Source organism: Diadema antillarum, unplaced genomic scaffold, assembly GCF_040938485.1.
Source record: "Diadema antillarum isolate AM-2024a unplaced genomic scaffold, OU_Dant_1.0 seq00001274_RagTag, whole genome shotgun sequence".
NCBI lineage: Eukaryota > Metazoa > Echinodermata > Echinoidea > Diadematoida > Diadematidae > Diadema > Diadema antillarum.
This window is the reverse complement of record NW_027272055.1, coordinates 10084-35979: the sequence shown is the minus strand read 5'-3', so window position 1 is coordinate 35979 and position 25896 is coordinate 10084. Positions and strand designations below refer to the sequence as shown.

The window sequence follows — 25896 nt, the reverse complement described above, 5'->3', positions numbered from 1 at the left end:
TATGCATCGCTATAGATATCGTCACTTTTTATGTATCCATATAAGCCTGTTATTCATTCTAGATATCAACCTCATCCACAATGACTTTTTTTTTTTTTGCTTGTACTAGGTGTTTCAAAAAACATTTCCCACTTTTGATCGTTAATAGCTAAAAAACTATTCATTCGATAAAACTGTCATTGATATGAGTAATAGCTGTATAGTGTACAATTTTGTTAAAGGTAATTTGGATGTGAAAGCATAAATCAGTTTCATTAAATTTAAGATTGATTTTGAAGTAAGGTTTCAGATTTTGGTCAAATTTTAGCCCTCTGTACAAAAATGAACTTTGCACAGGAACCAATGATGTGTACGTGAGTGTGTGCCGACAATGGCCCTGAACAATGGACATGCCTGAACCACCTGTTCACGAGGCATCAGTCTCGCGCTTCCAGGCACATGAATGCTTAATCAATAATTCATGTGGATTGCCCTGGGCACTGCTAGTCTGAATTCATGCACGGTAATGGGTAAAATGCATGCACATGGAAAAAGGAAGCACATGTTTCCATGGATTGTGCTTGCAAACACCACATTTCATTCCAGCTGGCAATCATTTTCAAATTTTGCTTCACATACAGCTGTATCACTAAATCTGGGGTGCAAATAAGCATAAATGATCTAACGTTCTTCATTTTAATCCAACTCTGTACTAACAGTGCGATAAATTGTCGCTTTTTCGATAAAAAGAGATCATTTTTGGTAAAGAGTTCAGCAGCATTTTTCATTGGGGCGATTTGTTTCACAGTAGATTTATTTAAGGCTCTATATATACACAAGTGTATACTCTAATTGATTTTCTTTGCTTTCTGTAACCATGTTTACGACAGAACGAAGGTATTCATTGTAATTTCGTTTTTCAGAAGTAGGGAGAGCACTGTCGCCACTCAACGACAGTATCGGCAGGCGTTTGACTTAATACACAGATACCGCCAGAGGCTGAATAAAGACTAGTTGTGATAGTGGAATTTCTCATGAATAAATAATGAAGCATTCAAACCCTGGCCATTGTTCAGGACCATTGTCAGGGTGTTAACCACACACTCCCATACACACCCATTGACCCCTGTGCAAAGTGAAGTTTTGTACAGAGGGTTGAAAATAGAGCAAAATCTGGAACCTGACTGTGAAATTAATCATGGATTTCATGAAATTGATTTATGCTTTCATATTTAAACTACTTTCAACAAAATTGTACACTATTCAGCTATCACTCATATCAATGACTGTGTTATATAATATATAGTTTTTTAAATATTAAGAATCAAAAGTGAGATATGTTTTTTGAAACACCTATAGTATTTACGAATTAGCGCAGAGCGATATTCAAGGCCACATCCTCCCTGTCTCAGTGTGTTTATAGGCTTTACATTTGCATAGTAGGCCTATGTGGAACGACCTCTTTCGTACACAATAAACTTTGCCACATTTTATACTTTGGGATATTCATTCATAGTTTAGATCTACTTCAGCATGGACGTCACGGGGGGGGGGGGGGTGCGCTGGGTGCGAACGCACCCCCTTCAGACAAAAATAAAAGCCAACAAGCATACAAACAAACAAACAAACAAATAGAAAAAAAACCCTCATTACCACTTCAGTCTGCGAGTGACCCTGCCACAAGTCCTCGGACGCTGAATAACCACTCCGTTATTTTTTTTTTTTCGTTAATATTCAGCACCAAGGAGAAAAAGTTCGCGGGGAAAACCAATTCGCACCCCTGGCTCTGTCAACACTGATTTTACACACATCTACTCTCTAAAAAATATTCACTCTTGAAGGAGTGAATACAAAAAAGAGTGAAATTAGAGTGAAATTGGAGTGAATTTTGAGTGGTTTTTTAATGTTCATTTTCACTCTATAGTCATTTTGGAGTGTCCTCAGGGATCACTCGAAGATTTTGGAGTGATCCCTGATCATGAGGTCACTCTAAAACGAGTGAAAATGAACATTTTCAGTCAAAATTCACTCCAACTTCACTCTATTTTGTATCCACTCCTTCAAGAGTGAATATTTTCACTCGATTTGTTTTTTTTTTAGAGTATTGTACACTCAGTCAACCCAATTTACAGAAGTATCCAGTAATCATGCACAACACTCTTCGCACAGCCAATCCAGGATTCTTGAGCAACTATAGGCAAAACAAGTTACACACCAATGTAAGAGATTGGGGATTTGACATTTGACTGTATGTGCTAAATGGAATATTCACCAAAATATTATCTAGATTATACAAAAATATACACTCGTTCAATTTGATGAATATCGGAGAGTCTGTTAAAAGCTGTGAATTTCCAAAATTTTTTCGCTTATCATTAATAGCGGTCGCATTGCCGTCATCTGATTTTCTTCGTATTCATTGATCTGTATTCTAGGGCCAACAAACATTTTTGCTTTTACTTAGCTTAGTCATATTTTCATTTAAGTCTACAAACGGGAAGAATAACGTCATCTTTTACTTTTTTTTATATTGAATGTTCATTATTTCTGTTCTTTTTTTTTGGGGGGGGGGCGGGGGGGGGGGGGGGGGGGGACGGGTCAATGGAAATGATTGTCAGCTCATTCATTTGAATATTTGTATCTAAATATTCAAAAAGAAATGTTTTGCTAAAACTAACGAATCTTTCTTTCTTTCTTTCTTTCTTTCTTTCTTTAATCCGATTTGGATCAAATTCACACAGTTGTGCTTGCAAAATTTTGTTCTTTCTTTTCTGACTAACATTACGTTATAAAAGAATAACCACTTGATGCATTAATGTTTGTATTTTATGTTGCCCTCTCAAGAAACATTATGTTATCTAATTTGAGCCGAAACGCGTCATTTTTAACATTTCAAGAAGTTATAATGATTGACAAACTTGCTATATTAGACAGCACGAAATGAGTTTTCATGGATAAACGGACTCTAACTGAGACACATACAGAGGGCAGCAGACATTATTCTCATAATCGGTAGTGGTGGTGTGTCTGTATTATGTGTGGTGCAGGTATGGTGCAATCATACACCCCATCGTAGGATCTTCGCAATGGTACGTGTGCAAGTGCATGGCAGCTGGCCAGACGATTTTGACGGGAATTCCCAAGTTTGATTCATCCCATTTTGCCTTATTTCAGCGTGCAGTTGAAGCTAGTCATACATCTGTGTACACGTTCTGCGTCCGGATTCTTCTCCACACGTTCATGCCTAGTTATTGCCATATTGGTCTGGTAAGAAGAGCTGACAGAACCAATAAAGTAAGACAAAGTTTGATACAGTATAGGTACCGCGCAGCCCGACAGACTCGGGTGAATCTCCCTCCTGTGTCCGGCTGGTTTCATACGGGCCTCCGTGACCATGTTGCTGCATGTGCATTTTTCAATCTTATGTTATACTGCGTGCACATTTAACTATTCTTCTACCCTCAGGATACCTATGGAGCTCTAGCCCTCTCGTATGATTTGTGCGTGTTTTATTTTTACTCTTGAGATATAGACGAAAAACTAGTGTAGTAACTCAGGCTCAGTTTTCTACTTTTTGGGTAAACTCGAGTCTAACCCCGGTACCCCAGCCCAGGCCCGCCAGGGCTTATACTATAGGGCGCTGCTTGTGTACTAGTAGTTACACAGTCACAATTATTGCTGTCGCAGTTAATTAGTGTAGACTCTAACTCTAGATACAAATCTTTGTAGACGTGATCTATGTGATGCCTGATCAGCATGTTGTAGTGTTGTCGGTTGCATGATCTAGCCAGATCTCCCAGACTGTGCTAGGCTGTTAATTAGTTAGTAGTGTAAGCTGTTGTTGGTTTATAAATTTATTTAGTTGTTGACTAATGACAGGTAACATAACTGGAACCTACAAACATGTAAGGTGGTGTGTTGAGCTAGTTAGTGTACCGGTAGTACGGTAATTTGTAAAACAAAAGTGTTATCAATTGACAATTAAGTTAAACACTAACACAGACAGTTGTTCTGTTTACCTGGGGCCCGTTGCATAAAAGTTACTATATGGTAACTTTGCCATCCAGTGGTAACTTCCATGGAATTCTTGATTTTGATTGGCTGTTGAGTATTGTTGCTGATCTCGACGATATTTATGCATTATGAACTGTACATACAGCTGTACATCTTTATGAGGCATTTGATCAGTTAGTCAGAAATATCTGTTTGTCCAGAGGAGTTTTTAATAAAAAGAGACATACATGTACCGTTGGGGAGAATATCTATGGATGTATACACTTTGAAGAACTTGAACCAATATTTCCTGCTGACAAATTCTATACTTTGTCCATGATCCACTTGACTACAGCATGAACTCCATTTGACCCCCTATGACCCAAGGTAGGGTTTCGTTTATTACCTCCGCCAAGAGAGGGAGGAGGTTATGTTTTCACTGCCGTTGATTTGTGTGTGTGCAAAGTAGCTCAAAAAGTTGAAGATGGATTTGGATGAACTTGTAGGAAAGGTTGAGAATGACACAATGAACAGGTGATTAACTTTTGGTAGTGATCCAAAAAATTTTGAGGATTTTATAACGAATCTTTGATATTTTGGCAGGTAGGGTCAGTGAACTTGGGTGTTCAAGCGTTGCATTTTTTAGGTTTTCATATACGCACCAAAGTGTGTGCTCTCGTTTCTGCCAGGGCGAGGCATGCCACGCAGCCTGGAGTTGATGTAACAAAAGGCACCTATATTTGGAAATCAGGTGATATACAGCATGCCTACATATTGATGGAAATCACTGATCGCCATGGAAAACAAGATCAGTGGTGGAAACGAGCTGCTTGGCAGAGGTGTATGCTCTCAGAGTGCTTCTCTAGTTTTCATCTGAAAATTTGACAATCTCTGTACCTGTACTCTATCCGTTCATTTAACAGAAGACATGGCAGCATCTCCTTCACTCATTCAGTGGTGCACAGAAGAACTGAGCAGGATTTTGTTATCAGATACGTCAGATGACTTCACGAGGTATATATTCTTTTTCCATTCATTTGTACAGCATTTTTACAAATCTGTTTAAAATTTCTGTGTGCAGTTGTTCTCACAATTTTCAGACAAAGAAAATAATATGCCTTTGTGTTTAGACATCTGTGTAGTGATTGAGAGCATGTTCCCGTAATTCTCGCTATCGCCAATGACGTAAAAAGTACCCGGATGTGGCTTTTTCGTCAAGATTTAGTGCAGTAGGCGGCTGTACCCGAGCCAGCCAGTGGCCAGGCCTGTCATACTCGTACACTTTAGCTATAGCCCCCGCTTACGCATTGCCCTAGGCCGACCTTGCATTAGCATGCACCACCGCGCGCATATTAGTTAAGCTAACACATACCTGTACATCGTACTGCTTGATCATGCGATCGATGTGCACATCACTGTTCAGTCATCTCTGCATATACGCTGAAAATATGCTGGAAAATATTCACCCACCTGGATATCGTCATGGAATTCCCATCTTTTTATGCCTCTGCCACGAAGTGGTGCCGGAGGCATTATGTTTTCAGGTTGTCCGTCCGTCCTTCCGTCCGTCCTTCTGTCCGTCCGTATTAAATGAATTTTGTGGACAGGGTAATTATCAAAATCTTTTGAGGTATTCTAATGAAACTTGGCATGTATGTGTATTAGGGGGTGAAGTTGTGCCTATCAACTTTTGGGTCCACATGCTGAAGGTAAAAGGTCAAAAGGTCAAGGTCAAATACATAAAATTTCACTTTTTCCACCATATCTATGCAATGACGGAAGATATTTTCTTGAAACTTAGTGTATACATGTATTGCCCAATTAAGATTCTCTGGTGAAAGTTTGAGTCATGAGGTCAAAGGTCAAAAGGTCAAGTAAAAATATTAAAACTTTACCTTTTTTCTCTGTACTTCGGAAATTGTTCAAGGTACGGTATCTTCATGGAATATAGCTAACATGTAATGACTGGCAGTGATTATCTAGAGAATTTAGGGTTCATGGGGTCAAAGGTCAGGGGTCAAAGGTCAAGGGCAACACTTCAAAATTTTACTATTTCCCTCATGTTTATGCCATGCCAGCAGGATTATTATTTTTTTTTTTTTACACTTGGTGCATGCATATATAACCTAATAGAGATTCTCTGGAAAGTTATTTTTTCCTTTTGCTTTTGCCCAAAAGGTCAAAGATCAAGTGAAAGTGCTGAACTAAATTTTTCCTCCATATCTTGGAAGTGGCTCAAGTTATCTTGAAACTTACTACATATTTATGCATGTTCTGCTTGACAGTGATTATCTTATGACTTTTAGGGTCAAAGGCCAGATGAAAATGGTAACAATTTACTATTCAATACAGAAATTGCACTTTTTCTCCATACCTTGAAAATTACTCAATGCATAAACGTATGAATGGGTCAAAGTCAAGTTAAAGTCCGTAAATTCCAAATACATGCTCTCCTATTCATCCAATTAAACCTAGGTCAAGGAAGGTGAACATTCAACACGTTTGTGTTAAACTTGTCATTTTAATATTTTGCCAGTTTTTTGAAAATGTAATCACACATTGTCCACATGTACTATCTAGACCTATTAGGAAAATCATGCATTATGGCGGAGGTATACCAGTCACCATAGCGACATTTCTAGTTTTTTATCTGTTCTCTGTCGAAGTGTTACAAACACAATCGGGAACGAACCGTGATCTCGAACTTATCCTGTCTCCGAAGCAATTTCTTAAGCAAGTACTACTACTAGTAAGTCGCGCGTGCACGTACTGCGCTGTGGAGTCACCCGCAAACTTCACCCACGCGGCCACGTCACGTCTCGTATGCCAGAAAGGGACCTATTTCTGTGGAATTTGTTCATTTATTGTCGTGCAAACAACACATGGCAGCTTCGCAGTAACAACCCATAGTCGTATTAACAGCAATTTCTTAAGAATGGAGAAATTTCAAATCATATTAAAGCTGAAATTCATGTCGAGAAAACAGTAAGTACACGTAAAATACAGTCGGTTGTGTGTGTAAATAGCATTAGTCACGTATCACGCGCGTACGAACGGAAGTGACTTTGCTACCGGACTATCCCATAATGCACCGTAAATGATGCTTTAATCAACATCCGGGTACTTTTTACGTCATTGGCGATAGCGAGAATCACATTAGGCTCATTGATACAGGATTAATATCTTTCACTTTGTTGTTGTTGAAAGCTAACTATGCTGTAACTCAACAGCACAAAGCACACAACTGTAGGCAACGAGATGATTAAGTGTCATAGTAAAAAAAAAAAAAGTAAGCTGTAGTGGACAGTGTCAGCACGCTTGAGCAATTATTACGTCATCTTTGTCATTGCTGTCAACAGATACATGCTTGCCATTGAAGATGACACTGAGCTTGTTGACTACCTCAAGGACTTGCTTCACTGTTCCGATGAGCAGAAGACCTCCTTCATTGAGGAGCTAATGAGGAGAAGGAAGGATGCAAACTCTACCATCCCTCCAAATTTCACAGTGAGTATTCACAGGGATGCCAAGTTCAACATTTTTTTTATGAGTGAGATTTTCATGACTCAACGTCTTGGCACGCGAACGAGGGTGTGGGAGGGGTTAGTAGGGAGCTTTTTCAATTTTTAGCTCTTAATGGTGCGATCAGGTGCATACTTAAGTGACTATTTTTTACTTATTTTGAAAGACAAAAGGGAAATATACCTTCAATTGCAACTATCACTTTAATCCTTTGAGCTATGCTCATTATTAATAGGCCCAAGTTGCAGACTTCACTCAATACGTGAGAAAAATGGGTGCCATGCGTGAGATCGTGATACGGACCCTAAATGCTTGAGTCTCACGCAGAATGCGTGAGACTTGGTAGCTCTGTATTCATCATCTAAGCGTCTTTGTGTGTTTGTGTTGTGTGTGAGTGTACAAGTATGTGTGTGTGTGTACAAGTGTGTGTGTGTGTGTGTGTGTGTGTGTATATGTGTGCATGTGCTTTATATTAAATGAACTTCAATCAAATCAGCTCTTGTTGGATGTCATGACTACCTACCTTCGGAAACTACTTGCCGGAGTCCCTTCAGAGGAGTGTCCTTACAGCTGGACCTGCATGTCAAGACCAGTGTTTCCAAGATATCTTTGTCTAATGTGAAGATATAAAATGATGCATAGTTTCCTTGCAGCCTGGTATACCAATGTAAAAATCTTTTGAGGAGATTAACATTTTACAAGTTTACAATGTATTTCTTACAGTATAGACTTCTTGGTGTAGCTAAACATGATACTCATTTTGTAGCCTAACCAGACACAATGGTTGCTCATTGAAAATGTATATATTTAAAAGTGAATTAACTTGGCATATTTTTCGTGTTGAAATTTAATTTAATATTAGATGATTATGCCTAGTTTGCTTATGAGGTCATATTGAGCTGAAGTAATGCAAGCCTCCATTTCATATGTTTGTGATGTTTCAAGGTGTACAGGAAATCTGCTGATACAGAGGACCCGACTTGGACGGAGGCTAGAAAACACAAAGGGAAATCCAAGAACAAGGAGAAGAAACAAGCAAACCAAAATAAAGAGAACACTCAACCAGCAAAGACGCAGCAACCCCAAACAGCTCAGGTAACCAAATAATGATTATAATAAAAGAAAAGAAAAGAAAAACAAAAAACAAAAAACAAAAACACAAAAACTATAAACAGATGTGCCAATGGCCCATCGTACTGTTTATAAAAGGTGATATAGATCCTAATGAAATGATTGGCTGAGAGCAATCATGTGACCAGTCTTTCATTTTGCCAAACATGCCCAGCAGGCATAAGTTTTTGCTAATGGCCGGTACTAATGACCAGTACTAACGATCGCTCAGAGATATCACTGCTCAAATACATGACTTTGTTCATTCAGTTTGCTTGGTAGGCCTATGTGAATGAGCGAAATTTCATTGTTATGTTTGCTCACGAAAATGGCTGGTGTGCAGCAGAATTTTATGAAACAACAAGGATTTTCTTCATGTTGTAAAGCAAATAGTACACATCTTGTTCGGGCTTTAGTATAATTACCCACACTCTGTACCTGCAAAACAGTCCAAACATCTTCACCTTCATCTCAGGCATATTAGACTATTCCAAAGGTACGTTGTGTGGAGAATTCTTACTAATGCCCTTTCCATGTGTATTATTTGTATGCTGTCCAAGTGCAGCTTTTAAATTCTGGAATTGGGATGTTACAGTGGGAGTTGTTTGCTCTTACCAGCTTTGACCCCAGAGTAACTAGTGTGTGTCAAATTTCAAGCTAACCTCCATCGTGAAATCGAAGGGAAGGAATGAAATGTATCCTCGAATTTACTTTCAATCCTTTCTATTTACTTTAATTTGTTTTCATGTCTTGAATTCATGTTCATGACTTGAATTTACTGTCGTTCTCATAGTCATACAGTCTTGTGGTATTGTTGAGATTACCAGAGAAAGAAAAGGAGAAAAGACAATTTCTCTTGTACCTTTACAACCCAACTGTGATGTCAGTCAGCATGATGACATAAATATGATGCAGGAGTTAAAGTTGACACCATGCCAACAACGCTTGAAACCATCAATTCCTCTAGAAATTGTGCAGCAGACATTATTATCAAAATGGCCACTCCGAATTTCACTGAAGGAATGATTAGATGAGTTGGTTAAATCAAACTGCACAAAATCCGAACAAAAAATCTTCATGAATTGCCAGTTTTGAGTCAGAAGCAGGAATTTTAATCTTTTAAAACTGTGTTGCCATTTGACATAATTAGTCATGAATTTAACAAGTGGGAGACATCATATCAAGAGATTTTTTTTACTCTAGATACCTAATAAAACACTGAAAATGGATAAACAAAAATGATCACCAAAACCCAGAAAGATTTGGTGTCTCAGACTTGGTGGGTCAACTTGCAAAATTAGCTAAGATGTGAAAGAGCCTTTTGATGAAAATTGCATGAAAACCGTTGTTCTCAAACATCCTATGGGAGGGTCTGGCTGGAATCGGTTTAAAGTTCTTTGTTATGTAATTCCCCCTCTGTTAGATCGGGGGGGGGGGGGGGGGGATTGGGAAGAAGGTCAGGAGATTGAATCTGTTAATTCCCATGAGCTGCAGTGACAAAGTTTTTCATTTTCCTCTATTAATTTCTGGACATAATTGATAGTGAACAGGTTTTGTTTTCTCTATGTTCTTCAACACGCCACACAACAAAATCTATTAGCACTTACATGTAGTTACCAAGAGAATGATGCATCAAGGCATGAAGCGATAGAAGTCCTTGAAGCAGTATTCATTTGAATAGTTAGGTCAAGAAATGTAAGTATTTGACAGAGTTATTTATTTGAGTAAAGGACTTCAAACTTGGTATTCTGATTATTGATGAGCTTAAGTACATGACTTAGTCAAAATTTGATTTATGCTGAATATTAAATTGATAACTAGCCCTGTTTCCTGTATCTTGGAGTGTCCTGTGAATGAATGTTGGTGCTTATGAAGAGTAATCCTGGTGCCTTGTTCCATTAAAGTATTTTATTTTGTTTTCAGAGACAAGGCTTGAAGAAATTGTATTAGGTTGTGCTGTAGGAGTAGTATGCATTTTGGCATTTTATGATTTTGATCCAACCTGATTACAGCCACCTCAACAGAAACCAGTCATGAATGGCCTGCCACCGCAGGACGACCACGCTCTGGCCCTGCAGCAAGGTGCACGCCGCAAGACCAAGTATGTCGCCCTCTACAGTCAGGAAGGGCAGGCGCGGACGACCATCCACATCCCCGGCAGACACCCCTGCGAGTGCCAGGCCCACAAGCATGCCCTGGTGTCAAACTGTTTGGAGTGTGGGCGTGTCGTGTGCAGTCAGGAGGGCTCGGGACCCTGCCTCTTCTGTGGGGCTCTGGTATGTCGGGATCAGCTGGTAGATTCTGCGGAAGCAGTCTTGTCTTTAAGCAAGACAGTGTTTATTTGTGTGACAGAATGCATCATACAGGCTTTCTCTGCTCAATTGCCTATGTCAGTTTACAAAATGTGTGCAGGGTAGAACCGTACATCGTCTAAGTAAATGGCACTCCTAACAGGTAATACTCACAAGGCAGTACAGGGAGGATTGCGTGCACACCAACCCTCAAGATATTTGTGGGTGCTATTAAGACATTAATTTGGCTTTAATAATAAATATGAAAGTGTGAAATGCAGTTTGTTCTTATACCTTGCACTCAGTAGATTCAGCCATTTATCTGGTAAATGTGTGGTTAAGGGGTGGTATAGCTTTGGGTGGGATGGGAATTCATATTTTAACTTTTTGAGAGATGATGTGAATCTACCTATATGATATATTAAAGAACACACAATTCTAAGAGGAACTAAAAGTTTATTGCATGAAAATCGCTGTTGAGATGACTAAGATATACAAAAACAAAGTGAAACAAAGTGGTGCTAATAAAAAGTGGGTCCCACCTTTTACTAGGCCCTCTATGTTTTCAGATATCTCAGCCATTTCAAAACTGATGTTCATCAGATAAATTTCTAGAATTTTATGCTCTTTGATATTTCATATGAGTGGTTTTCAATTATCTCACAAAAAGCAAAAACCTAACTACCCATCTCAACCAAAACTATAACATCCCATCAACTGATGACTTGTGCAATTTACCATCTTGCCTAGCATAAAAACTTAACAAGATGAACCCATATTCTATCCACTGACCATTGAGGTAGTGACAGGTAAAAACACAATACAAAATCAACCATCCATCCATTCATTTATCAATTTATCAATCAATCCATGCATCATATTGCCTCTGTGTCAATTTATCCTTCATCTATCAACCCATCTAACTTTCCATTCGTCCATTCTGCCATTTGCCATCTTTTCGTCCATCCATTTACCTACCCACCCATTGACCCACCCATTTATCCATCCATTCATTTATTAAATCAATCTATCCATCCATCTATCTATATCTATCCATCCATCAATCAATCCATGTTTCATATCATCCATCATAATCCACCCATCTAACTGTTAATTCATTCTTCTTTCTTCCATCTTTTCATTCATCTATCCATCCATGAATCATTCCATTTATCATTCATCCATCCACCCATCCATCCATTCATCCACCCACCAATCCATCTTTTCATCCATTAATCTATCTGTCCACCAATCCATCTATTCATCCATCCATCCACCCATCTATCCATCCATCCGTCTGCCCATCTATCAATCTATTCATCCATCCATCCACCATTCCATCCGCGCATCCATCCATCCATGTTTCCATCTACCCATCCATCCTTCCAATCATCCATCTATCCAATTCATCCATCTCTCTATCCATCCATCCTCATATCCACCCTTACATCCATCCATCCATCTATCTACCTATCCATTTATCTATCTATCCATCCATCTATCCATCCACCTGTTGCAGGTGTGCAATAAAGAGGAGCAGGAGATTCTGGCGAGGAACTCCAAGAAGAGCGAAAAGCTACGGAAGAAGTTGATGGGCGAACTCTCAAAGCCAGTCAATGGAGACGGGTCAGCGACGCAGTCCTTGTCCAGCATAGACAAGGCCATCGCACACAAAGAACGTCTCATTGAATATGACAAGACCAGGTCAGTGGTCACAACGCTGCAATAGTTACGTTCACACGCAGTTGTCAAACTTAAAGATTACGTTGAAAACTTAACTGTCGATGATTAGCTCCACTCATGCATTCACGACGTGGGTTCACAAGGGCACCTAAACTTTAAGTTACAACTTACGAGCGAGCCCCACTCGATGATTACAACGGAAGTGCAGAGTCTTTGCTAGATGACCTTACATACAAAATAGCGCAGTGAACGACACATGAGGTTCACGCTAACTCACAAGCTCGTTGATTATTGTGTCCACACGGAACGAGACTACGATCAGGACCCCCATGGCTCATGGAGAGAGCGTAAACCCTAAGATGTCTCGTGGTTCTAATCGACTAAACTTTGAGATTGTTAACTTTCGGGTGCGTCCACTCGGTGCTAAACTACAAGCTAATCATCAAGAGTTGAGTGTTCGACCTAAACTTAAAGTTTAGGAACATTGTGTGAACCTAACTTACGATATTATCTAGGAGGCATGACCTCTGATGTCAGGACCTGATTTATGAGTAGTTTTCAAGTATAGCAGTCAAAATATTAAATTACTTTAAATTTCATGCAGGTATCACACTGCACAAACTTTGTAAGGATTTCCACACTGCAAAATGTTATATATCTTCTGTATAGGTGAATTGCAAATCTTTGATATGGAGATTGTGTGGTCTACGTTTGATACATCAAGATTAATATAGAGTACCAAAGTGATGATGTCACAAACTTTTGTTATAGCTTGGGTTGGAACCAAGTGTGCGCATAAACACTCTGGCCAGGTGAGGTCATTGAGAACCAGTTTCCATGGCGATGAATGGCTATGACATCACACTTTGGTACTCTGTATAAACCTGTGAGGAATCCCTTTTGATCTCTTCCAGCGAGAGGAGGACCCAGGTCATGGACGACCAGTCCGACTACTTCTCCAGTGACTCCAACCAGTGGCTCAGCGGGAAGGAGAAAGGCGACCTTCGCCGGAGGGAGGATGAGCTTCGGGAGCAGCGGCACGGCTCCAGGCTCCAGAAGAAGTTCACCCTGGACTTTGCTGGTAGGAAGGTGGTGGAGCAGGAGGGTGGGGAGATGTACAACCGGCAGGACGAGGTGGTGCAGAGGGTCACCTTTGGCAACAAGACTGGTGATAGGGAGGCGTCGAGGGAACCCGATACCACCATTCTCAACCCCACCATTGTGAGGGAACCCCCCAAGGTATGTAATTTCTGGTGGTGCATGCTCGTTCGGCCGTGAGTGCTCGCAACAGCCTTTCACTATTTTTGATAAGGAAACACAGTTGTAAAGCAATGGAACCAACACAAATATTCACTGCATGAAACTTTCGTGAATTGGAGCAGACAACCATTTTTTGGCAGCATGAAACTTTTGCTAATTGCCATTGCCATTCAACGCATTGTGTAGACAAAACCTTTCACGTGCCTTTTACTTAACCCTAACTAGGCCGGGCTATTTAGGTAGTTGATAGAGCCGGGGGGGGGGGGGGGGCTCCCAAGCCCCCCCCCCCCCCCCCCCCCCCCTCCAGATCTCGGCCGTCGACTGCGCGATCGCGACAAAAATTGGCACACACATTGCCTATGATGTAATCTAAAATACCATGAAGTTATTTTTTTCAAAAAATTATAATTTATGCAAAATTATGCTAATTTATGCATGATGATGCATAAAATCAGACTATTTGGTATAAATCACAAAATAAAGCTCAAAACAGGCACATTTTTTGTGTAAATATTCTTTTTAGTGTCCTTAGCAAATGTAATTAAAAAAAATTGTGATATCAGAAAAAATTCTTAAGTATTTTATTGTTTTTGTGAATTTCTTATGTATTTCCTTGTTTTTTTGACTTTATGTTTTTCATTGTTTTTTCGATGAAATTTGTCCGCGACATCGCTCCGAACAAGAAAATACGTTATTCATTAATTTTAATCAATAAGACACCAAAATAATCATGCTTTTATGAAATTTGCCTGTAAGCACAGTTTGCATTGAAATTGTACACGAATTAACGTTTTTGAGCAATTTTTGGTCTGACATGCATGTACATATTTTTGCGTAACTTTGGAACCGCGCGCCCGGGCGTCGCAAATTTGGTGTCAAAAGATGCGGGAGACTCGAAAGAAAAAAGTTATGAAACGTCGCGGCGATAGCTTTTTGCGATTGCGATACATCGCGCGGAACGTCGAGGGGGGGGGCCTCGGAGGCCCCCCCCCCCCCCCCCCCCCCCCCCCCCGGCCTAGTTAGGGTTAAGCAAATCTGAGCTCTTCACAAAACTCATGAAAGTTTCACGCACATGAAAATGTCTGTTTTTACAGTAGTTGCAAACAGTCACAGAATGGTTGTTTGAATAGGAGATGTCAGTGAATGTGTCATCTGATCAGCATGTGTACAAGTACATTTACGACTGGGGTGTCATAAGAACTATCTCTGTCAGGCCTTGAAATAGGATTTTGGAGGGGCAAGGCCATTTAGAAAAGGGCACTTTTTCCAAGAGGCCAGCCATTAAAGGGCACTTAGGTCAGTCAGAGGGGCACCAAGGCCACATTGGAAAGGGCATGTTGGGTGTTTATACGTGATGTGAATGCCCCATAGAGCTGTATGCTATCAACCATGCTGCTACACTCCAGCAGCGCACGCACGCATAAGATCTCTCCGCAGCAGACGACGTTAGGCAGTAGGCCATATGCAATACGATGTAGGTTCTGTAATACAGTACGTTCTCAACACATACGCCACGCTCGCTTTGGAGCACTTCCAGCGCCATTTAGCTTTGAGCATGCAGGCATGAATGCAGAGCGAGAGAGATGGCAATGCTCGCAGCCGTCAAACAGGCCTGGCGTTTTTTAGCATGGCTTGCGACCACTTGCTCCGGCCCGCCGCTGCCTAGCTAGTAACTCTATGGCTGCTGCGCTGCGGAGGCAGTTGGGATGGTAAAAGCCGGTCGGGCGTACATGTACGTACACGTCGTCTCGTATCTCGGAAAGATACTTTGAGTTTGAATCAGATATATTAGGACGCGAGTGAACTGAAGGTATGATATTTGAGATCAGGAAAGTTGTTCAAACTTATTAAAGTGTAGACTTTGAGAAAGGGCATATTATACGTCATAATTAATAACTTTCATTCTAAAAGGGCACCACGGCCACAAGAAAAAGGGCACATTTTTTTTGGCTGTAACTTTGATCAAGGAAAAAAAGGCATTGCGGCCAACGAGAGGGGCACCGACGGCCATGGCCGTCGGTGGCCGTCGGTTAATTCGAGGCCTGCTCTGAAGATGAAAAGATGTAACGGCATGTTCACTAGAGTTGATGTTTTTCCTGCTTGCCATATTCTCTCAATCAGTTCCAAGTGAAGCAAATGAAAAGATAAGATTTAATGGATGTTCAATCCTTTTATGTGCATCCAGGTAAATTTGTATATATTATATACAGTTAACTTTGCTTAAGTCAGCCTTGCATAAATCAAATACACGTAATTGCATAAGTTGAAGGTCTTTTCAAGTCCTCTTCTTTTTATATTCTATGATTTTAATTCCTCATAAGTCAAAGTTTTGTAGTGTCTAAGTCCAAGCTATTTCTTCAGTCTAAAATAGATTTGACTTTATAGGCAAGCTTGATTGTATATGATATATTCATTAAGAGACAAACTTTAAAAAAAAAGAAGAAAGTCAGTGTTTCCTATGAAAATGAGGCCAAAGAGGTGAGTTTCAGAAAAAGAAAACATTGCCTAAACCTGTTAAGGAAGGGCTAATTTTGCTACAGCACGCATTTCCCATAGACCCCTGCTCGAATATACTAGGGACTCATCATCAATGGGTTAAATGTGTTTGTGGTCCAGACTGTTCTTACATGTGACTGTGTTAATGTTATGCAAGAGCATCTAAATTGTTAGCATGCATTTTTATTCAACAAATAATTCTGATAAAAGAAATCCTCTAAAATAAGTAGCAGAAAAAAAAAGATTACATTTAGTGTCATTTTTGCCTTGATCACCCATACTACTAAAAGCGGTTATTTTCGTGAGGGTTTGATTTTCACAAGGTTTGATTTTCACAAATGTTGTGATTCACGCCAAAATATCGTGAATGGACAGGCATTAGTGCACTTAAAGTAGCCTGAAGTTAAAATCACAAAAACAACATTTCATAAAAATGGACTAACAGCTTTTACAGTATCAGCCACTGCGCATCAATGCTCGTTCCTTCTCCACATTCTTGTATTTTCTCATGGTTGTACCAAGGAGGTTCAAGAGAATGGAGTCACAACTCTTATTCCCTTTGAAACCATGTTCGAAGCCGCCACTCAAAAATACTTTAAGTATGTACCAAACTGGAGCTGCCACACAGATAGGAGGACAATTGATTCATGTGTCATTGCATAACGACCAGCTACCTTCTAGGAAAGATACGTCTTTATGATGGTAATAACTTTTCGCCATCCCTACTTATGGAATATGAGCAATACAAAAAGGCATAGACAGGGGATGCGCGGATAGAAATCACATAGAAATTGATGAAATGAAAATCAAGTTTACTGGACATGGGCATGTCCGGGCACAAATCTGACATATTGATTTACAAAGAACTATTCTCGAGGATTATTCCATATCAGTTTTATTTGTTGGAATTTAGCAGAAAAGTTTTAAAATCGGCATTCAAAGAGGGTATACTTTAAAACACTTTCACGACATACGGCTCTGATTTACACTTTTGCAGGTATTTCTGGACGAGTTTGAACTTTGTTTTAAATATTTTATCATAAGGAGAAATTTCATGTCATTTAATGAATAAACAAGCAAAATATACCCGATATAATGTTAGAGTTCAAAATCCTACTTCTGATTACCCAGAATGATGGCAGCTTCAAACATCGATCGTCAAAGGTACAAATGCACCTGTGGAATTCTTTTGTGCATCCATAGAAATCTGACAACTGTTTGAATAATTATGGCCAGTTGGAACTCCAGCTCTAGAACCTCCTTGGTTGTACATGTGTCGTGTTAGTATATATTTCACAGACTGAAATGCTTTTATGCATTCCTCACTGCTCCAAGAACTTGTTTCAGGTCCATGTAGCATTCACCTTCAGAGTCCTCTGATGTTGTTAAGGTCTATCGAATATTGATTATTACATGCAAATACATGTACACCATCAGTTTACTGTAATCGTCAATATTTTTGCACGATTGATTTTTTGCGCTGAAATGGCTCAAAAATATTTGTGGGTTCGTAAATTCACGCTGTGCGATTGTCAACAGCACAATCAGATGATAGCAAAATATATGCGAATATTTCTGCAGGCCATTTGTTCCGTTAAATAATGTCCTGATTCTGCAGAATGAAAAACGTGGGAAATTCATCTCACCCAGCCAAATTACTCATGCAAAAATATCCACTTTATAATACAATTTGTGATGTCATATTTGAAGAGCAAAATGAAGATATATGTATATGTATGTGATACATAATTGGATTTCAATGCCCTTTGGCTTTAAGGTACTTGATCATGTTTTCCACTGGGAGGAGGAAATATAGAATATCTTGCTGAGTGTAGATTTTATATGAAAAATATGTGTGTTGGTGTGTGTGTGTGTGTGTGTGTGTGTATGTCTGTATCTATGTCTGTGTTTATGGTTTTGTGATGCTTGGTCCCACGCGATATTTCATTGGACAGCTCATCGGACATGTGCAATGTTTGCCACAGGAAAAAAGATGTGCTTTTGGGCATCACATTCAACAAGCTGCACATATCTCAGTGTAGCAGTTTATATGATGACCGTGTTGAGATAAGAAATGATAACTAAGAAATTCCATAACCTACATAAACTTACACGATGACCGCAGTTTCATTTTGTGTAAGATTCACGGCAAGGGTGGCTATGTTTTTCTTTTATTTGTGTGGTGATTTTTCTTACATTTTCATGCTGGGCAATCTCAGTCAGAATTGATGAGACCTTTCTTCATGCTGGTCATACAAAGAGTATTTTTGTAATCATGTATATTGAGGTGTCGCTTCACCTGCTCTTGGCATTTTTCCTGCCAGTGCTCTTGACATAGATATTCTGGACAATCAACCCGTTTGATGGATTGGTTACCAGCCCTAAGGGTGGAACTAGTCGATGGAAGAACTAGAATACCCTGGAGATATGTCAGACAGGTGATTAGAGGTATTTTCAGAACTTAAAGAAAAAGAAAACAAAGCTGGCTCTAAAACAATGCTCATTTACTGGGTCAATGGTTGGCCCGGATAATGTCACTGTTCCTAGGGACTGTACAGCATCCTCCTTGCCTGCTAATAGATTTGTCTCCCTCGTTATGGCTTGTGGCCATACGGTGAAGCTCAACAGCGTGGGATCCAGGAGGAATTTGTCCAGTTACATCATCAATCATCACAAACCACCACCATGATTGTGACAATCATGGTCACAAAGGGGAAGGCTAGTAACTGATCAGTGGGAATCAGTGAAATGCTGGGAGATGATTGTTCCAATCCTTATGGTTCATTCAAGAGTTCATTGTATATCTATTGTTGTGTGAAAATGATTTGCTTCAGAACGGTCTCATATTCAAGTAATGTGCAGATTAATGCTCCGTCACTGACCAGGGACGCTAACCTGGAAGCATTAAACTGCACATTACTTGAATATGAGACCATTCTGAAGCAAATCATTTTCACACAACAATAGATATACAATGAACTCTTGAATGAATCCAATAAGGATTGGAACAATCATCTCCAAGCATTTCCACTGATTCCCACTGATCAGTTACTAGCCTTCCCCTTTAACTCTTTATGCATCACGGTGAAATCCCTTCGTGTGCCACATTATTCTGAGACGGCAACGGAGACATATGCTTTTGGAAAACATTTTTTTTTTTTTCAAATCCATGTAACTTTCATAGATTTTGTTACGCTGGACATGTAATAAGCAAAGTTGCAGAGCAAATGACTAGCTTTTTCTGTGCTGTAAATTTTTATGGCAGATCTATAATTCTAATTACTTTTTAATCAGTAGCTTTATTATTGTGTAGACATTACTGTTGCACACAAAACAGTGACATAAACCGAGAATTTACTTGCAAATCTAATAGAGAACACTGATTGATATTCAGTCATCCCACAATGAGAGCTACTTGTATTAGAGGAAAGGAACCATGAATGAAGCTTCCATTGTACTGTGACATTTGGCGATTTATTGCTTGGTTTGGGTGGGTTTGAGCGTTTGAACAAAATATGTGAACTTGGCAGGCCATCAACTGAGTTGGGCGTGTGAGGCATAGATCCGTTTGTATGCCATTGGGACTTGAACCTGGGAGCTAATATGCCTAAGGCCTTGATGAGTACTTCTAAAGTATCGTATCAGACCTTTCTACTCTCTTTGCTGCTGTAAGATTAAAATCAGCATCAGCAATAAGCATTACCTCTAAATAAAAAAAACTAACACACAGACGAACAGTGTGAATTTCATGTTGCATTTTGTTATCCATGTGATGCTTGAAAAAAGTATCTTGTAGCACACGCACCTATAATAGGGAGCTTTTGATTAAGGATTCAGTGAAATCTGCAGGATGCAACCAAGTTGGAACGTCCTTATCCTTCATGGATCAGTCCATCGTCCCTTACAATCGAGAGGATGCAGATTTTCAAGCTCATAACAATGCCAATGGCAGAAATTTGCTCATGGCACTCAAAATCAACATCTGCGTCCTTAAATCAAAAGCTCCCTAATATGCTGAATCTAGTACATACAATAACTGTGATGGCAACGTTGTCTTCTCTCTGAACCCAGTTCGTCTCCAGTATTCCCAGTGGAGGCCTTCGATCTTCGAGCAGCTCCGCGACAGACACAAAGACGGCGTCTCGAGGCAACCCACGGGTACAGGACCGCGAGCTGATGGAAATGTCAGACGAGGGTCGCTGTCTCAGCATGCACCAACCCTGGGCCTCTCTGCTCGTGGCGGGAATCAAAATGTAAGTCCCTGACGTCTGTTAATCTGTCGCCTCAGGGGTGATATCGATGTTTCTGTTTTCCTTTCTCAGCATTTAGGAGAAAAGTACATGAAATCATATCACATCATTTGCATGGTGCCGGATATCTGTGCAAAAACATTTGAAGGTGCAAACTCCTTCAAGAGAGTCAGGAATTGAATGCCTGGCAAGGCCTCTGAGTTTGTTTGTTTGTTCTCTTTCGGTGGATTGGAATCTTTAGAGGCTCAAAAGAAAGTATCCAATCTGCCTCAAACATGTCCATTGTCCACTGTGTGCATAAGTGTTTCTTGGGGAATTGAATGTTTTGTATATTTATCTTTGAAAGTGAAGAGAAGGCTCAAAATGTGGGATAATTGTTCTGACTCTGCCAATCTGCATATCAAGTTTTTCACTTACTTAAAAAATCCTTTAAAAACCCTTTCATTTGGGGGGGGGGGGGTGGGGTGGGTTGGCCATCAATAAAGAAATGTAGATATTATGACAGTAAAACATTGGGAAAGCCACTCTCTTCTTACATTAAATTGAGTGGAGTTTTCCCTCAGAATTTTCCCTGCTTTCCCCCTTCCTCTCAGGCATGAAGGCAGGACCTGGTACTCCCCTCACCGTGGTCGACTCTGGATCGCTGCGGCCGCCAAGGACCCCGAGCAGGAGCAAATCGATACGGCAAAAGCAGCTTACAGGCATCTCAGTTCCGATGGTAAGAAACATCTTGATGAAATCCCTAAGGCTGACAGAAGAAAGGAAAAAATGTCAACACAAAAATTACGGAACAAAAGAAGCTATTTGTGCAGGTTGTGGATTTGTGGTGCTATGTGTCAAAGAATCTCCACTGACATGTAGTATAGTAAGTTTATGAAACCAGTCAAATTTGTAATGGGCAGCCATAAATGCATCCTGATAATCAAAGCTAAAACTTAGATTCCCATGTGACTGCAGAAACTTTTGATTTGTGCTCTGAAATGAAGACATATGCATAACAAATGTGTGAAGTAGCGCTTTGATAGGACGATTTCAGTTGGGTAATGACGAAAATGCGAGATATTATCCAACAAGGTGCGCTGGAAGTAATGCAGTCTCAGAGCGTACCTGATCGTGATGTTGTAATACTTAATTACATCGATTACAATATATGGGGCCACAGCTGTATCCATTGCATGAGAGTGAATTGCATACAGCTCGTTAGCTGGATGCGGTTCAGTACTACTGCTAGGGCACGATTCTGTCATCACATACTAGTAGCATTCTATATACCCACTACTGAATGAGGGCACTTCAGGAATAGAAGTCGGGTACACCAACTTTTCCTATTTCACACTTTTGATCTCAAGATACTCCAAAACAACTCATTATCCCAGCAAATTGCATCAGCCAGACAAGGTGCTTGATGAAGCCTTTTGATGTAATATGAGCAAATTTCAAATGATGGGAGGGTGAATTCTGAGCCCTTCTGAGAACTGTGTCTTAGCTTTAACACTTCTCTTGCAGTTAAGCTCTATCACGGTGATATACCATTGTTTATTTCCTCTGAAGAATGAGAAGCCTCTCAACCACTAAATTTAGATCTGATTCTTGAATTGACTACACATTTTACAAGATGAAAGTTTTAATATTTCTGACTCGAATTGGCAAAGTTTTGTTGATTTATCCCTGATTTTGCACAGATTTAATGAACTTAAACAGCTCCATCTAGTCTTTGTCTAACATAGGAATTGGTGTATGCTGTAAGATTTGGGTGCCAACTTAATGTGGCTAAGATGATTATTTCTGTACTAAATTGTACTAAGTATCTTGATAGGTTAAGTAAAGATATTTTTCGTTGGTTATTGCCATGACATTTCAATGCTGTTACCCAGTTTGCTATCATGCTCTGCCACATTTCAGCACCTTATTGACCTGTTTTCATTCATGCAGACCTTCAGTTTCCGGAACACTTCCCCGTCGGCTGCCTCTTGGGGTGTGTGGATGTAGTCGACTGTTTATCACAAGAAGATTATAGGGAGAAGGTGAAACAACCTCAATGTTCTTCTGTTTTACACCGGACGCTAAAAATCTTCACATAAATACCTACACAGCTACATGATACAAATGATGCACAGGTGTGAGTGCATCAGTCTGAATTGAGGGCATAAGGTTACTATGGAATATTTCACCCACGAGGCGAAGCTGAATGGGCTTAGACTAGATTCCCAGAGACTCCAACTCTCCCGTTTTCGACGGGAGATCTCCCGCCGAAAACCCGTTTTTGCAAAATCTCCCGTTCTCCCGTTTGAGATTTAATTTCTCCCGTCCTGGATCAATGTCTCCCGTTTGAGAGGATTTCTTACTTATTGCTATCGTATGTTGCAAAAATAAGCCTTTAGATAGCACCAGAGAGCATCTATAACCCTAGGAACTTCGCGCTTCGCACACATAAACTTGGGTCTCCCGTTTGCTAGAGGTTTCAGGCGGGAGAATCTCCAGATCAGAAGGTGCTTGGGGTTGGAGTCTCTGGATTCCATTGTCACTGCATGCACACTATTTGTACTGATGCACACAAGACATGTGCATCATCTGTTTTATAAGACAGGGACAAATTTTTTTTGCCAGAAATGAATTTTTTGATAATGTAATGTGATGGAAAATTTAGCTCGACGCATTTCCTTTTGGCTTGCCATAGATGCAACCATGCATCCAATAATTAAATGATGCAGTGTAAATTTACTGGATGCATGGATAGCCAGCCAGTAAGCGTCTCTTACTGAGCGCCCGAACACTTGCGTAGTGCGCAAACTCTTGCTGCAAGTGCGCGATAACATGTTTACAGTGGCTACCTTCAGGAAAGCAACGTGCAGCTGGTAAAAATCAACACACAACTTCCGATCAACGAAATGGCAGGATTTTTGCTGCCCATACACATACTATAAAGGAAGATGCATACATATAATGTACATGCGTTTTCTCAGTAGTGGACAGAGAAAAATTAACGTGGGGCTAGCCTGTGTCGAGGACCCCTTGTTGAGGTGTTCATGTTCATAATATAGTTTTGCCTCATGACTGGTGACACAGGGTTTTTAGGGTGCCAGGCCCTTCTGGAAAGGTTTTTGACACCTCCATTGGTGCTTCCAATGATCTATGATTCATTTCCGTGATGTATCAAACTTATTTCGAGGATAAGTTTCCTTGCCTGCGCTAAGGGCCTTAACTCTTTATGTGCCACGTTCGCACGTCTGACTCGGTCGACGGCGTGCCAACTTCGCATATTCTGCTCAAACGCACAAACCCACCCAAACCGATCGATAATTCGCCAAATGTCACAGTACAATGAAAGCGGTCCTCGCGCTTTCATTCCTCTTACATATGGCTCGTATTTTATGTGGTGATTGATCATCAAGCGGTGTTTACTTCTGGATTTGCATGTAAATTTTAAGTTATTGTCACTGTTTTGTGTGGAAAAGTCATGCCTTTTCAGTAATGTAGCTGTTGGTCATTTGAAAGAAAAACAATCATAGATTTGCCATACCATTCACATCAGAGTAAAGCGTGACACTTTGTCTACAAATTTGCTCACTTTGTGCCCGAGTCAACAGAAATCTATACAAGTTACGAAGATTTGAAAAACAGAATGCTTTCCCAAAGCATGAGTACATAGGTGTGTAGGAATAATGTGGCACACAGGGGGTTTCCACCATGGCATATAAAGAGTTAAGATTTAAGCGCTCAAAAAATCACACACACACACACACACACACACACACACACACACACAAAAGTATGGTTACACCATCTTAAAGAGATTTCAAAACTACTTCATGAAATATGACACAAACGTAAATTTGATTTAGGGATAGAAATTTCATGCCAGGGCCCTTCTGATAGACAAGCGATGGTTGTTTAGTAAAGAATGAAGTGCCTTTCAAGTTTGCATTTCAAATCTTGCATTATGTTCATCACAGTATCACTTGGAATTTGGAACACACAGTTAACTTTGACACAGGAGTACAACAGGATGCTTTGAATTTAAGTCTGAATTTTCTCTCTCATCTTTATTTTCCCCTTCTAGTACCCAAAAGGGGAGTCTGCCTCACCGTTTGTCTTCATCTGTGAGAATCCACAGGAGTTATTAATCAAGTTTCAGGTCAAAGGAAAGCATAAAATATGTAAGTATCACAATCCTTCTCCATTTCTGCCTAGGAAAACACATGACAGAGATTCCCTTGTCAGGATATACTTATAATATATAAATTATGTTCACTGCCAATTTTTCCTTTTTAGAGCAAATAACAAATAATGCAATAACATGTGATATACATCTGTTTATATGTGATATGAGTTGCTGTGAGTTGTTTGTTGGTTTGATACATTACAGGAAAGTAATGATCTTCTCTCCATAATCCTTCATACTGTGTTGCCTTTCGTTTTTAGATTTTGTCCTTTGTTTCTTTGCCACAGGGAGACTGGATGGACAGATGCATAAGGCAGCAAAGCAAGGACTTAGGCAGAGTCTACAGAACTCATGATAGTGGGTGCCAGGTTAGAGGTTGACATGGAATCTGCACTTCTCTTCTTCTTCTAGAGGACCACTAAAAGCCAACACATATGTATGCCTGAACTTCTGAATGCAGACGCTCCTTGCAATTATAGAGCGATGAAAGTATATTCACATGGATCAGACAGAGCGGTGGCGTTAAAAGGAAATAGGATGAACTGATGATTACGGTGTAGGATATTCACTCTGCCTCTATAACAGTAATTTTTCTTTTATGCAGCAATTGTACTTCTTTCCTGCCTTTCAGAGTCTAAGCATTCATAGACTTCTCTCCCTGTTTAATCTTTGCAATTAGAGTATCCTTGTTTGAGTAGATTCACGACTTTGTAGTGCATCTTTGTTTTTGCTTTTTTTTCCTGTCATTGGTATTATCCCTCTGCTACTAGTACTTTTGATTTAAAAAAAAATCTACCAGAAGATTTCTGATGCCTGTGAAATCTGGATCACTTCTTAACTTCTAAATTTGTGTATTCCAGAAAAAAAAAAATCCATCATTTTGCTAGAGTATTATCCAACTTCAGAAGTTTGCCATAGTTTCTTAGAGCCTCTATTATTATACAGGAAAGCCTCTTCATAAAGAGCTGCTTGGTACCACTAACATATCCTTATCAAATCTGCAATCTTGTTGTAGTAGGGGTAGAAATAAAAGAATTTGAAAGGAATGGGACTTGCAAAATTACCTCGCTACATCAGGTATTGCACTCCATCCAACCTCGTTATAACAAGGTTCCACTGTAACTGTGCCAGTGAGATTTTACACCAGGGG

General features: G+C 39.9%; 1 protein-coding gene across 1 annotated transcript; it reads left to right on the top strand.

The window, feature by feature from the left end:
- Positions 1-4900: 4900 nt before the first annotated feature.
- Positions 4901-25170, top strand: LOC139745527 (activating signal cointegrator 1-like). The gene is made up of 11 exons (XM_071655916.1): positions 4901-4986; positions 7332-7479; positions 8440-8589; positions 10617-10880; positions 12415-12599; positions 13493-13817; positions 20406-20587; positions 21178-21302; positions 22517-22608; positions 24645-24741; positions 25034-25170. Exons 1-11 carry the CDS (start codon positions 4901-4903, stop codon positions 25099-25101), a joined length of 1722 nt encoding a protein of 573 aa, XP_071512017.1. The 3' UTR covers positions 25102-25170.
- The last annotated feature ends 726 nt before the right edge of the window (positions 25171-25896 follow it).

Bases quoted from the DNA above. Each gene is read 5' to 3' on its own strand.
- LOC139745527 (XM_071655916.1), top strand. From the start codon at position 4,901: ATGGCAGCATCTCCTTCACTCATTCAGTGGTGCACAGAAGAACTGAGC. The intron at 10,881-12,414 runs GTATGTCGGGAT...CACCTGTTGCAG, and splicing joins GCCTCTTCTGTGGGGCTCTG to GTGTGCAATAAAGAGGAGCA. The intron at 13,818-20,405 runs GTATGTAATTTC...CTCTGAACCCAG, and splicing joins TTGTGAGGGAACCCCCCAAG to TTCGTCTCCAGTATTCCCAG.